This window comes from Betta splendens, chromosome 5 (assembly GCF_900634795.4).
Source record: "Betta splendens chromosome 5, fBetSpl5.4, whole genome shotgun sequence".
NCBI classification, from domain to species: Eukaryota; Metazoa; Chordata; class Actinopteri; order Anabantiformes; family Osphronemidae; genus Betta; species Betta splendens.
The window spans coordinates 5600410-5615187 of NC_040885.2; the positions used below are offsets into that span (position 1 = coordinate 5600410).

The 14778-nt window shown below is 46.4% G+C and overlaps 1 protein-coding gene across 2 annotated transcripts in view; it reads right to left on the minus strand.

The window, feature by feature from the left end:
- Positions 1-14778, minus strand: part of cdk18 (cyclin dependent kinase 18) — a 34621-nt gene that overhangs the window by 3339 nt on the left and 16504 nt on the right. For both annotated transcript variants that reach the window (XM_055508849.1, XM_029151049.3), the window contains exons 2-14: positions 8200-8335; positions 5827-5963; positions 4306-4437; positions 4023-4079; positions 3225-3339; positions 2994-3088; positions 2858-2920; positions 2661-2784; positions 1942-2062; positions 705-802; positions 519-624; positions 301-343; positions 134-224 (exon numbers count right to left, since the gene is read on the minus strand). In XM_055508849.1, the coding sequence (XP_055364824.1) occupies positions 134-224; positions 301-343; positions 519-624; positions 705-802; positions 1942-2062; positions 2661-2784; positions 2858-2920; positions 2994-3088; positions 3225-3339; positions 4023-4079; positions 4306-4437; positions 5827-5963; positions 8200-8317 (1300 nt within the window). In that variant the 5' untranslated portion in view covers positions 8318-8335. The remainder of the gene's footprint in view (positions 1-133; positions 225-300; positions 344-518; positions 625-704; positions 803-1941; positions 2063-2660; positions 2785-2857; positions 2921-2993; positions 3089-3224; positions 3340-4022; positions 4080-4305; positions 4438-5826; positions 5964-8199; positions 8336-14778) is intronic.

A 14778-nucleotide genomic window follows, 5' to 3' on the forward strand; every position in this document is an offset into this window, starting at 1 on the left:
CCTTCCAGCTCATCTGTAGCTTTTCTTAAATACACGTGCAATCAGACAGTAAAACTGTCAAACCTTGTATTAAATAACAATTGATTGCTCTAAAATATTATAGCCTGTGTATGTGTGTGCTTGTGTGTCTTACTGTCTGACAGATTGTGGATGTTTTCCCCCAGACTCAGGAAGTAGGAATGTCGTAGAGAAGCTTCAGAGGAGATTCTGCTCCTGGTGTCGTACTATAAACAAATGACAGGAGCAGCTGATTAGTCTCACATCCAGGTGTGTGGAGGCTGTTGTGCAGCTGTTTCATACCAGCAGCAGAGCAGAGAGAAGGTCGATCCCCTCAGTGTCCAACCTAAGGAGGACAACATGGATGCTAGTGTGGAGGCTAATACTCAGCAAGTAGGTCTGATTTCCATTTGACAAATGCCAGAGCATAATATTAAGTTCAGCATAAACACACTCACTGTGGTTGTGCTGTATCGTTACCATGGTTACAGATGCAGGCTGATAAGACTGAAGCATGTTACCTGGGCACATGGTTGATGAGGGCCTGAGGTCTGTATTGAGGAAAGAGGTAGGACCTGAAGTCGTCATTCCCGCCGATGCCAGGCCACGTGTCTTCTGTTGGGCTGCCTGAAGGACAACGCACAGAGGAAACGGCATCATCCACAGGAAATGCCTCGTCCAGTCAGCGGTACATCCCGCGGTCTTACCAAGGAGCCTGAAAATCAGATGGAGCTCCTCCTTCACAGTTGCACCTGGAAACATGGGGCGACCGGTTGCCATCTCAAACAGGATGCAGCCCACACCCCTGGAAGCAGAGGGATGGATACGATTCAGCCAGCTGTTGGACAGCTGTTGGACAGCTGTTAGACAGCTGTTAGACACCATTTAGACAGACGGTGTGAGGGGCAACAGCCCAGAAGCTCCTGTTGTCAGACACCATCACATGATGCTTCACTCTGGGACAGTCCATCCTGTCATACTGTCTTGTCTGGTGTATGTTTTTTTGTGACATCACTTGCTGTTTTTACTTCCTGTCCCTGTCATCATGTAAATCACCTAATATTTATGTCGTCCGTGCAGACTGTTACTGCGTTGGTGTTACCTGCATGCTCAGGTTTTCTTCTTATATTATATTTCCTGTTCATGAATATTTCGTGCCGCTCCATGTTGGTGTTTCTATGTCTTGTTTTCTATTTCAGTTTGGGGCCCCTGCTGTGCAGTGATTTTCGATTCTCACGTCTGTGTTTAGAAGTGTTTTCTGCTCTACATTGTGCTCTGTGTTAGTGCTGCATCTGCACGTTCTTCAGTTAGTTGTTGTTCTCCACATTTTGTTTATTTCCTCTGTCTCTGTTTCTTGTCCTCTTTGAATTAGAGGATTTTTTCCTTGTATATGTCGGTCTGTCTGAGGTATATTTTCCTTAAACTCGCAGGTTGTGTTCCATTTACTTCAAATTGAAGCTACGACTTCACATCCAGGTTCACTACACATCAGTACACTATTTAGGTTACCATGACAATATCGACTCTAGCCAGGTTAGCCTTTGTTAGCAAAGCCAGTTTGGACCAATACACAGCAATTACAACATCCAAAGGCTATGGATGGGGAGAAACTCTGCTTCAGAGGGATTCTGGTTAAAATGCCCACCAGCAGCAGTGGGCTGTAGGATTCTCACAGCTGGACTATAAGTCGCTTCAGAACTGCTGTGAACTGTGTTTAGCACAGAGGAATGTTCCTTTTTCAGCAGACGTCAGTGCACATGAATGATTTTGTGCGGTGTAGAATGATAAGCGAGACACATGTTCTGGGGCTGTTCACCCACTGTGGCGACAGGTAAAAGAGGAAACGACATCAGGCAGATGGTTCCTATCGGCTCTGATCATGTTCCATCATGCTCCTCCACATATCCAGCTAGGACCAACACATAGTGATGAGCTTTTACTCACCACATGTCGATGGGTGTGGAGTATTCTGTGGAGCCCAGCAGCACATCTGGAGGACGATACCACAGAGTAACCACTTCATTGGAGTAAGTCTTCGTGGGGACGGATTTGGCCCTCGCAAGACCTGGAAACACATCGTTCAGATTATGTCAGATGCTTAGAAGACGATGAGGAAGAACCCACTTCCTGAGCCCCACCGGCCTGTGACTGTTGCCATCTGATTAGTTGCCTGGAGTTTACTTCTGCCTTTTATTTGTTGGTTTTATTACTGTATCTTATGGTGGGTGTGGTGTGTTTTGTTATTCTAATTCTCTGTATGTCTTTCTCTCTTCCCGAGGCTGGTATTATAAGGAACCACATGATTAATAAAAACACACTGATTACAGAGGTCCTAACATCATGACGGACAGAGGCACACAGTGACACAGGATGACGTCCAGGTCCGTCTCAGCATCGGTCTGTCAGTCATGACTTAGCTCCAGCCTCTCCACGGCGTCTTGGATCGCTGCCTCATGAAACTGTCAGGAAGTGTCGGTGGGTTATCTGCTCACTTCCAGCACAAAATTTAGAAAACTCTTCGCGAGGGACCCAGTTGCTAGGTTACAGAACTTGAAGGTGCTAAAGTAATCAAGACGGGAGATCTCTGAGTGGCAGTAAAATATAATTGGAAAGGCAGGAAGCACGTTGCAGTCGGCGCCCCCACATTTGCATTGGTTTCCTACCGAAGTCGGCCAGTTTGAGCTCGCCCTTGTCATTAATGAGCAGGTTCTGGGGCTTTAGGTCTCTGTGGAGGATTTTCCTTTTGTGGCAGTAGGACAGACCACGCAACAGCTGGAACATGAAGATCTGTGGGAGCGAGACCAAGGTTAGACTGGCTCCTAATCAAGCGCTGAGCAGAGCAGCGGAGGAGTGGTCCCACCTTGACGTTGTGCATGCTCATGAGGTTCCCACAGTTGTCCAGGTACTGCTTGAGGTCACTGTCCTGGAAGACAAAGCAGCGCCGACTGGGACTGGGCTCAGGCCCCTCTGGACACTGACATGCTCCGTGTACTCACCAGGTACTCGAAGACCAGCGTGAGGCATCGCTCCGTGTGGATGATGTCGTGCAGTGTGACGATGTTGGCGTGCTTCAGGTTCTTCAGCAGAGACACTGTGTGAACAGAGCAAGAAGCAGTGTTTGCATATTCAAGCTCTGCCTCCCTCTATGAGGCTTCACACGATAACATGTTAGGGCCAGTCTGGTCAGGGCTCGCTTTAATGGAGCTGATCTGTGCTTTGACACCCACCCTCTCTGATGGCAGTACACGGCGCTCCCTCTTCGTGCTCCAGTCGAATCTCCTTCAGTGCCACAAGGTTCTCCGTCAGTTTGCTCCGTCCTTTGAACACCGTCGCATACGTCCCCTATGACAACACACAGCTCAGCACACACAGCCACGGCCGTGTGATAGCAGCAGAGAATCATCTGATGGAACATGTTTACCTTGGCTGCCTTCTTACGTTCTCCTCATTATCTCTGCAAATCATCACTTCAAAGTAATGTAACAGGCTTTGATTTCATTCATTAATTAAAGGCACATTTATTTCCTCAGGATCTTATTACTGAAAGACTAATAATGGTTATGCTTCAGAAAAGATCCTGGACTTGTTATGAAATGCAGAGACTGGACTGGAGCGGACCGCATCTTCTGGATCAGAACTGTGAGAGACATTATTGCTTGTTCAGCTCTGGTCATAATACCAAAAGCAGCTCTGTGATCTGCTTTAAGCCCTGTGACTGAGCCCATGGGAAATCTTCTGCCCCCTGGTTCCATCATAAGGCAATAAGTGATTCCCAGACAATGTGTGGGATTCACACACATCAGTGCAGATGTAATGTTTTTATTCCAAGCTAAGGCACGCTAATAAAAGACACCAGCTTAATAAACCAGCTCCTGTGTCTGCGCTGTACCTTTGACAGACTGTCTTCTCCCGAGCGGCCTGACTCAGACTCTAATGTGTCTAATGAGTGCACAGACACCACCGAAGCCTCGAGGTGTCGCTCAGGGTGTTAATCTCATAAATGGCGACTGCATGAGCTCATGTACCTCTCCCAGTTTGCCGAGCTTCACATATGTCTCCAGCTTCCCAAAGCCAATGTCCGACTAAAGTGACAGAAACAAGAAATATGGTCGTTAACACGCATGTGCAACTGTTCATTCATGATATCTGAAACTTTGCATGAATCCTAGTATATAAGAAATTAAATATATTTTGGATTTCTCTTCAGAAAAAGCAGTTGGAAACAAGAAGACTGGTGATGGGCTCCAACGTGAACAACACTACACTAAGTAGTATTGTCTTTCATCAAGTAACATGAAGGATATTAACCAGCGACGCGCGTCGAGACATGCGGCTGCCAGGTTTGCACAGCGGTGAGTTTTCGCTCTCCAGCTGCAGCTTCTTCAGGAACTCTGGAGGCAGACGAATGTCCATGGGCAGAGACATGCGCTTGCTGACGTCCTGCAACAGATCAACGGACGCTGTTCAGGTCCTGTGCTCATTACTAGTGTGGCACTAGCATAATTAGGCTGAGTTTACTTTATTACTGCATCATTTAAAGTTTCTGTTTCATCTTCCTCTCTGCTGCTTTCACTTTAATGAGTCCAGCTGTTCAGTAACATGTGTAAAACTACACTTACTGTGTAGTGACTGACTAATTGCTGCCTGAATGCAAATGACCCACTGTCCGTGTCACAGTAGCTGCTGTGTTTTGCTTTCAAGGCCTGTGGAGACACTGCAGGATGCAAAGACAACAAACAAGCTTTGACTGGCAGCTGCTCCTGATTCAGAAGCCTAAACCAGATGTAGATCACTGAGCTGCACAGTCAAAGGAACCTGCAGGGCCGTTCCAAACCCAGGGCCAGCTATCGACTGGTGGCTCACTGACGCCTTGGAGCAGTAATTACAATCATTTATTACCACTATTAATCCCAGCAGCATCCAGGGACCTGAAAACAGACTAGAAAACCATTTGCTTCCTAGGATTTAAAGCAGCAACTTGTGAAAATCATAGTTATCCTGTCAATGCACACTAGCAGTAGTAGCAGTAGTAGTAGTATTAGTATTAGTATTAGTAGTAGTAGCAGCAGTCCTGTGGAGTGATGATTGACCTCTAATGTTCTGCTTTAACAAAGGAACATTCTGTGTGCATTGTCAGGTCCACGTGGTTTTGAGCCACTGGATGAAGGCGTGTGAAGCTGCTCTGACGCTACACTGTGTTCACACCTGCCAGTGCTGGGACCAGTCTGATCCACTGGCGCCGTGCTCATGACATGCATTATTTAAGTCACATCTGGGCTTGTAAATGTCAGGAAGCTGAACTTGAATAAGGTTTTCCAGTCTTTTTCAACTGGTTGAAGTGGGAAGTCATACTGGTGACTTACAGTATGTCCTGTCATGGAAAAACACACATAACTCACATGTTGCTGTGTAGTTTAAGTTGCTCCTGTGTCCCTGTTAATGAGGTGTGTGTGTCTGTGTCATGACTAGGCTCACTTGTCTGTTGCCTTAGTTAACCTGTAAACGTAGTGAGGCCGGCCACCGTCTCACTTTCTTATGTATTTCTTCCTTGACTGTGGTGCATGAGACGTGTATCACACTCACTCTGGGGAAGTGTGAACTTCTTCACATTTCCAATAAAATCTGACGGGGTTAAAAGCTGCAGAGGTGACTCGCCTCACCATCTCAGCCGACAGAAATGACTCGAGCAGGAGAACAACCCAGTTCATATCTATGTCATTAAAGTCGGTGAGCACATCAGTCATAGAGGAAGGAAAGGTTTGGTGGCATTTGATTCCAGCGCGACCACAAGCTGATGTGTCATGTGAACCTTTGAGCCCTGCTAATTACCTCCATGGAGAAGCGTCTGTGCTGGGCCTTGCTGTGGTAGTGAAGCTGTGATGGAGACTGGGCTCCCAGGGTGCTGGCTTCAGGGCTCACAGGGCTGGCATCATGAGAGGGAGGACCCAGTCTGTCTGGAGTCAGACCTGGAGGTGAACAAACAGTCAGGCAATTCCTGCTACAGGCATGCATCACTACTGTAACAGCTGCAGGAGCAGCAACAGGAAGGTAGAATGTGCCCCCAGGAGAAGGAAACGTGACCTGGATGTTCCAGAGTGTGTCTAAACGTGGCCTTTGATGGACCGATGGACGGACCACCTCCCTCCTTAATGAATACACTCACCACTCAAGCCTTCAAACTGGGGAGTGTCTGACTTTTATCAGCCGCCTCCAGGCATGTGTGCTACGAGTGTTCCCCTGACCTACAGTGTGCAGCGTTTCCATGGGGACAGCGGCTAAATGATGAGCAGGTGTAAAGGAGGACGTCTCGGCTCTTTGAAGCCTTTGTGTTTAAGCACACAGACATTAATAATTATCCCACGACTTGCATGAAGCAGGAAATTCAACCGTGTTGCATCAAATAAAACCACACACACTACTTTCATAACAGGCTACAGGTGGTTAAATGGTGGTTAAAGATGAAGCAGTGGCTCAATGCTGTTTGTTATTCATTGGAATATCACAGCTTTAGCTCCTTTGATCTCTTGATGCTAATTAGGGTCAGTGGAAGCACAGACGCTGCACTGATTGCTGTAGGAAGTGAATGGTTGCCTGCTAAACATCTTGTTAGGAAAAGGACAATCCAATATGGTGTTGTTGTAGCATCTCCCACCGACACCGCGGTTACAGCAAGACAAGGAAGGAGACGAATGACCTTCACAAGAATCTGCATCCACAGCTGTGTTTGCTGCTGGATCCCAAATCAGAAAGCTACACCACTCTGGATTAGACTGGTTCCGTTATAACAACCCTATTACTGAATCACTCTGGACACTGGACATGATTTTAATTTTCAGCATCTGATGAGTTTTATTTCTGTAATCGTTTATAAATGTCCAGACACTCAGACTTAAATGGAAGTTCAGCAGCTGTTTTTCCACCCTGAGAGTTGGGAGACCACTCTCTGTCACACACATCTGGATCTGTTTCCTGAGTGGAGCTCCTTCCATGCCAGTTCACAGTCAGCTGAGTTCCACAAGCCCCACATGAGCTAAAATGAGCGTATGTGGCTTTAAGTTTGATTTTTTAATGCACTTTTTTACAGTAAAGCCCAGGAGGGAGTGGTGAAGAACACAGCTCCTGTGAAAGCAAGCGGCCTTGGACTGAAGCACCTTTCACCAGTGTGCTAATGAAGGCTCGGTTGTAGATCATTAAATAAAATCATGAGCAAACAGATTTATGCTCAAAAGTTAGGAGTGTATTGACCAGGATTTTGTGATTAAATGCTGATAAACGTTACCATGTCTGTATGGAAGCGCTGGGACCAGTATGACCAGAATGTGGCTTCTTCTTCTTCAGAATAACGGACAGACAAATGAGGGCACAGACGAGAAAGCTGGACTTACAAGGTGGAGGAGGAGGAGGCATCCTTATAGGATGTGAATGTGGGCTGGGGGCACTGAGAGCAGCTGAGAGCACAGAACCCATCCCACGTTCCTTCTCTGTAACCTTCAGTCCAGTCACACAGACTTGAACTAACCCAGACCTGTTTGCTTCCTTTGCTGATCCTCTGTGCCTGAGCACTGATGGTACCAGCTCCCCATTAATCTGGGAGGGTGAGCTAAAGACACGGAGGAAGGAAGGAAAGCTTTGGGCTCAACATTAAACCACAACAAGGCTCTGTGTGCTCTATTTTTAGGTATAATCTATCTGAGCACACAGAAGTAGAGGAATGTGCTCATTGGACCAATGCTTGACTAGTAGTAAGCTACTAGTGACAGGTAGCCGCAGGTCTGTTCAGATCCTCCCTCCTGAAGGTGTAAATATTATATCACAGCCCAACTAGCCAAGCGTCAAGTCAATATTTAAACATTCCGAGAGTGAGTGTCAGACGTGTTCTCACAATTGCTTCAGGCAAGAAGTAAGTGTGTGAGTGAAGAGCATCACGCTGCACAGTCACAAAGATGATGAAAAGTTTGATCACTGCACAGTGAACTGCTCCAGTCACACAAGGCCTTGGCTGGACCTGGACTTTGGAACAGGGAGCTGTTGTGTCAGTGCTCAGCTTTAGAGCTGGGGCAGCTTAACACAGTGAGCTGCTGCAGGTAAATTAGAGTACAACACCCGTTAACAGAGAACCTGAGTGGTGTCATGTTGCGTCTTGTACAAGCATGGAGGTTGAAAACACAATGAGGGAGTGTTTGAAGTCAGAGCAGCTCTTACCCTGAGTGTGATGGATGTTCAGCTGGTTGATCTGCTCCGTGAACTCGTTCTCCTCAATGGTCTCAGTGCGGGGAACAGACAGGGAGAAACGTCTCTTGAAGTTCTTCATCTTGTTCATGGTGCCGAGAAGCCAACTCTGAAATGAAGAGAGACGCGACTTTCACCCAACAGTCAAGTCTCCGATCCATTGGTGTCGTACAGAACGATAGAAACGGCTGCAAAACGTGCTGCCTCAGGCCAGAGTTTGATCAACTCCACAACTTTTGAATTCAACACATGAAAAGCAGATGCGCAGACGTCCAGAGCGTTTAGCGCTCCACAAGCCAAAGAGGCAGAAGTGTAAACACCGGCTGCGGGTGTGATGGATCGTTATGTGCAGCCTGTGCTGTGTGTCATCTGATAATGAGGCAGAAAGCAGCAGGAAAGCAGCTGATCAATGCATTTTACACAAACAGCCAAGCTCCTAGTTCTCGCTCCTCGTTTTCCTGAGCTGCAGGGCAAAGCCGGCATCATGGGGTCTGGATGGATCTGTCTGTGCGGGCTTCGTGCACGGGTGCGTGTTTCTGCTCATTACTGTGAAAGGCTACACATCAATTACAACAAGAATCCACATTCGCCCATCAGGACAGAACTGTCCATGTCCCTGTTTGTTGGCATTACACTGCTGCAGCACCTGAACAGAACAAGGACACGATGCACTACATGTACAGGACAAAATACACAAAACTGCATCCACATTTACAACAGCTGCCGGCCGTATTTTAATATGCATCACCTCCAGTGTGCTTGTTGTGTTAGGTCAGCAACAATCTCTCAAAACATAATGACAATGATCAAAGAAGCTGGGACTGTTTAAAAGAAAACTCTTGCAGTTCGTCCCTCTGCCCTGCCGGGGGCGCTTTGAGTTTTTGTCCTGTGGTTGATGTTGTTTCCTGTCTGATTAGTGTCATTATTTCCACCTGTGCGTTTAGTATTTAAGTTCCTAGTTTGAGTTCAGTCTGTTGTTTGTCGTTGTCGTTGCATGACGTTGTTACATGGGTGATGGTGTTACCTCTGTTTGTCATTGCCATGTTGTGCCTGTCCTGTCTCCTGTCAAAGTTTGTCTAGTCCCTGTGTTGTTCTTGTGTTTACTGCATGTCTCTAGTGTTGGGTTATTTAGTTTTCCTGTCCACAGTGGTTTTGAGTTTAGACAATTGTGTGTACAGTATTTCTTCCCATACTTCTAGTCGTCTATCCTGTTTGTGCACTGAGTTTACAATCCTTTCTTGTGTTATCTTAAGTTAATAAAGTTATTAATGAACCTATTTGCATCTATGTTTTTGTCCCTGGGTCGTTGCGTTTGGGTCCTCCACTCCAGTCTTGTTTGTAGACCTTAGCAGCCTGTTCCCCCGCTCATGGTGAGCATTTCAAGTCCAGTTTGAGTCTAGTTTGGCCCTTGATTGTAACAAAAACAGAATAATAAAATATTTATTCACAATAGAATATAACATTTTATGACCAGTATTAAGAAGATTTCGGAAGAATAAACATTGTATTGTAGGACACAATACATAAATAGTTCAAACTGTTATTATTTTATATTAAATATGTGATAGAATTTCACAATATTTTTGTGATAAGTAACATTAACATTTTTGAGATTTTTTCTCAAACTACGATTTTCTTGAGTTTTTCTTAATTTGGTTTAAGTTAGAAACACAATTGGCGCCTCCTTTCAGATGCTGTGATACCAATTATTATAATTTTTTTCTTAACCAAACCACCAATGTATGTATGTATATGTGTGGCTGCATGGTCCTATGGTGTGGGCAACACATCTGGAAAAAGTGTGTGTGCTAAAGTAGCCTGATGCACTCCAGACCTTTCAGCCATGCAAAACACATGGTGCATTATTAAATGAAAAGTCCAGCTAAAGTATTTACACCACCAGTCAAAGCTTGGACACACCTGCTCATTTTAATGGTTCACTGTATTTTTACGACCCCATTAAGGCAGAAATTCCACAAATGAACCTGATGAGGTTCCTGACGTGAAACCATTTTTGGAGACAACATCATGAAGCGAAGATAAGTCCTAACTTTAGACTGCTGTAGATCCAGAACTGTTGAGAAGCTAGAGTCCTGCATCAGACCTCATTCCTCCTAAAACTCTAGACAGCTGGCGACACAGTGGGAAACCTGTTCCAACGTCTCCAACACCTTGTTGCTATCTGCAGCTAATGTTTATTATGAAATGATCAAATGTGTGAGTTGCATCATCTGATACTCACTACATTTGGTCTATTGTAAATAAAATATGGCTTGATGATATTTTGAAACCATTGCATCCTGTCCTTTTTTCGCTTTCCCAACACACACAGTGTAACTGGAAACGTGGGTGTATTAAAGTGTGTCAGTCACATTCTGGCGTCAGGGCTGCTGCAGTCACTGGTGCTGTGCAACCTAACATCTGCATGTGGGTTCAGCCTGTGTGGATGTGCTCAGCTGCTGACTTTCATTGTTCTCTGTGTTTTAGGTTTAACTAAATGGTGCGATTGACCTGGAAAGAATAGTTTTAGGTTCTTATTAAAGCATTAAAACATGCTTGCTTGCATCAGCATCTTCTCTGATCTGTTGTCCTACAGGTCTAAGTATGAATGATTAGCCCACATAGACACCATATAGTCCCTTACAAATAAGGGCTGAATGTACCACAGACACAGGAGATCGGATTGGAACGCATCCCCGGAAGCAGCTGTGCTAAGCACCGCTCCACCTGTAAAACGTCACAGCCTCCAGTGAGTTGGCTTCTTTGTGCCATGCTTGCAGATTCAGGTTCAGAAACCGTCTGCATAAACCAAAAGCACATGTATGTAAACATGCAGTTATTCTCCTGTCACGCAAAAGGAGTAACTGAATTTCACAACAAAACTCCTTTAGGTTTGCTTAAAAAATCTCTTACTCTGAAATCACATTAGGGCACGAAACTAATAACGACATCTCATTTTTAGAGGTGAACGACACATAAAGGTCTTAGATAACCACAAGGTCCCAGGAGCTAAGAGGAAATAATGAAGGCATTCACACAAGCAGAGTAGCGTAGGTGGCAGCCATAAATTGAAGTGTGAGAGAAGGAAAGGAAGCAGCTGGAAAGGTGACAGTGGAAGCAAATAATCACGATCTGCACAGAGAAAGGGACGGAATCCAATTGTACACAGGGCAAGCATTCAGATGTCAAACTCAGCTCATGTAAATTCTTAGAATGAAGGAATCAGTCTTGGTAGCAGATAAGATCATTTTTGTTTCACATTCATCCTATTGTCAACACAAAACGATGTTCAATGAGCAACTGAAGAAGCAGACGAGACCTGAGAGACGCCTGAAATCAGGAGCTGCCACAATAAAAAGGCAGATTACAGCGTTACAGGTAGGAGGTTTAGAAACATTTAACAAAATAAATCTCTCAAATCAATATTTCAGGTCAATGGACAAATAGGTCAGTGTAGAAATCTACGGCCGTCCTTCTCATCGCTGCAGGTTCATCAGTTATGGTCCCGTCTCAGGTGCATCATTACATTCTATCATACTTTATTCTCCAAGTTAAAGAATAACTTGGTTATTAAGTTAGTTGGTAGAAAACCTGTTTCTAATTAAGGCGCCCTAGCTGTTATATGCAAGAATTTAACTGATGCATTCCTCTTGTTTGCCTGTTCTTAATTGTTGCTCCCACTACTATTAGTGAGTTCATCTTTTAGTACACTAGTCTGCTTCTAGCTTACTCCTGACATCTTTTTCTGCGCCTGCCATGGGATTCACATAATGTTGACAAAATATTTTCTTTGACACATTTTTTCACCTCCAACCATAGAACCAGGTCTTCAAAAATACCTTATTTTAGAACCTCTTATCATTTACCTTGACTGATAAGTCAGGTTCATTCACTGCCTGGAAGAAGAATTCCTAAATTCAAATGAAAGCTGTTTAACTTCTTGGAGTATATATACACATGGCCTCTTTCTAAAGGTAAAACTTTGTAGGTTTCACTACAGCAGTCAGATGTGCTGTAAGTGTAACTGAAGTTACACTAAAGTTATAAACTGTGGAACACATGAAATCTCTTGTACAAACAAGAAAAAGATGTTGCTGTATGGAGATATTGACTGAAACACAAAATGATCTACAGAATGATGGCTTAACTATTCCTATTTTTTTAAACATTATCTGCATAAACTGATCATTTCTGAGTTTTTTTCATTAATTTCACAGAGAGACCCCCTTGGACCAGGTTTACTGTAGGCATGGATGCATATCTCTGGGTAACTTCAACATACAGACCTCATCGAGGACTCTAATGAAAGGCTAAACTTAGTAGTATCATGCTGTATGCCCACATTCATTCTCACTATTATCTAAAAAAATATTTTAAGAAATAACACACACACAGGCTCTACTGTATGATCCAGATCCGTTTGTGTTTTGCGGAGCTTGCGAGGGGCATTTCATTTAAAGGCACGGCTCCGTGTGGTGAGACAGTCGGTGGAGATTCTTAAGGAGGAGCACTCGCGGTCTCACTACCCTGGGGTACGAGCGCTGTTTGCCATGCTCCAGGCGATGCGGGCGAATTTGGAATGCGTTTTGCGCACAGTGCCCATTTCACTGGCTGCTTCCGCCACCGTCTTCCCCAGTGCCAACTCGGCCGGCTCAAGCTCCTGTCACTGCCCCGCCGGCGCAAGCTCCAGTCACTGAGTCGCCGTCTGCCCCAGCCTGTTGTCGGGATCCAGCCCCTGTAGTGGCTTTACCGGCCGACTCTGCCTTGACACCTGTGGGGAGGGAACCAACTTCCTGTCATTGTCAGGGGGCCCTAGACCGTGTCGGCGGATTCCCAGGTCAGACGGAGGGGTCTGCTTCCATGACCAAGGTTCCTCCCCCTCCAGCAAAGGATTCCTCCTGTTGTCCAGATGACACCACCACCTTCATCGCAGGTATGTCTGACAGCCTCTTCTCCCGGATCCGTTGCCAATGCTCACCCCCAGTCGTGTTCCTCCTGGCGCACTTCCTGAATACCACCGATGCAACCACTGACCTAGACGCCTGGAAGTCTCCTCCAGGAAGCAGCGGCCTTGGTCCTCAGGACTCTTGCGCTTTATGAGGCCTGGAATCACGCAGAGCCACGGTCGGACCTCGCCTCAGCCCCTGCGCCTCAGTCTGCATGAGCCCCTGTGCCACAGTCTGCACCCACCACAGGCTTCTTGCCTGCCCTGGTCTCTCTTGCTGCCCAGCCAAGCCCAGCTCCGGCCCAGTCAAGCCCAGCTTCTTCCACGTTGAGCACTGCTGCCGCCCAGTTAAACCAGGTTCGAATCTTGCCCCTGCCAGCCCGGAGGAGGCTGTTCTAGCTCCTGTTGGCCCAGAGGAGGCCATTCTAGCTCCTGTTGGCCCACAGGAGGCCATTCTAGCTCCTGTTGGCCCGGAGAAGGCCATTCTTGTCCCTGTCGGCCCTGAAGAGGAGGCCGTTCTAGCTCCTGTTGGCCCGGCGAGGCCATTCTTGTTCCTGTTGGCTCTGAAGAGGGGGTTGTCCCAGTCCTTGTCAGCCCTGAAGAGGGGGGTCGTCCCAGTTCCTGTTGGCCCTGAAGAGGGGGCTGTCCCAGTCCCAGTTGCCTTGCCTTTATTGTTATCACCTCCCTCCGCCCTCCCTGTTAGTGTTTCCTGGGTTAGTTTTGGGTTTTGGGAATCCGCCCTTGAGAGGGGGGTTCTGTCATGCATCAGCATTTTTGTCATCAATATCTTGCTTGTTTTCGGTTTCCTGTTTTATTTTGCCAAGTTCCCGTTTAGTTCACCTTTGCTTTACAGTCACAAGATCATCAGCTGTTTTCGATCAGTAATTACTCTCCGGCATTTGAACACCTATACTCACCACTCTTTTTTGCCAGATTGTTTGATCACCTACCTGTACCTGTTCGACTCTCCAGCGTTCTCACCGTGTAAGTCCAGACGTGTACCAAGTTTTGATTTGTGTTTGACCTCGTCTTGCTTACTTCTGTGCTATCGATGGAAGTATTGCTAACCTGTGTACTGACCTTTGCCTGTCTGACAATGTCAGTAATAAATCCACTTAAGATTACGTCCTGTCTTTGCTGTGCATTTGGGTCCTTCCCCGTGTGATCGGGCCTGCCATATCTTGCACCTGCTTCCGTTACTTGTGCGGCTGGGACTGTGCGAGCCGAGAGATGCCAGCGATCACGGAGGTGCGCCCAGGTGGGTACACCGCGTTTGAAGTTGCTGCATGAGAAAGATGATGCGCACACTTTGTCTTCCCAGTGTGTCATGGACAACTCACTGGAGCGCGCATTACGGCAAAGAGGCAAATGCTGCAGCGGGAGATCTTCAGCGCTCAGAGGTGGAAGCGCTGTCAGGTGAGGGTCAGCAGCTCACCAGCGATGCACCCATCCCTCTGCCGCGAGGAGCAGCAGCTGTTCACTGTCGCAACGCGTACCTCCTCGGAGGGCACCATCCACACCAACCAAAGTACCCTTTTGGATACAACCACACTGGCAACTGACTCTCGTTTTATGGGGATTTTCGCAAACTTATTCAATGTTACCGT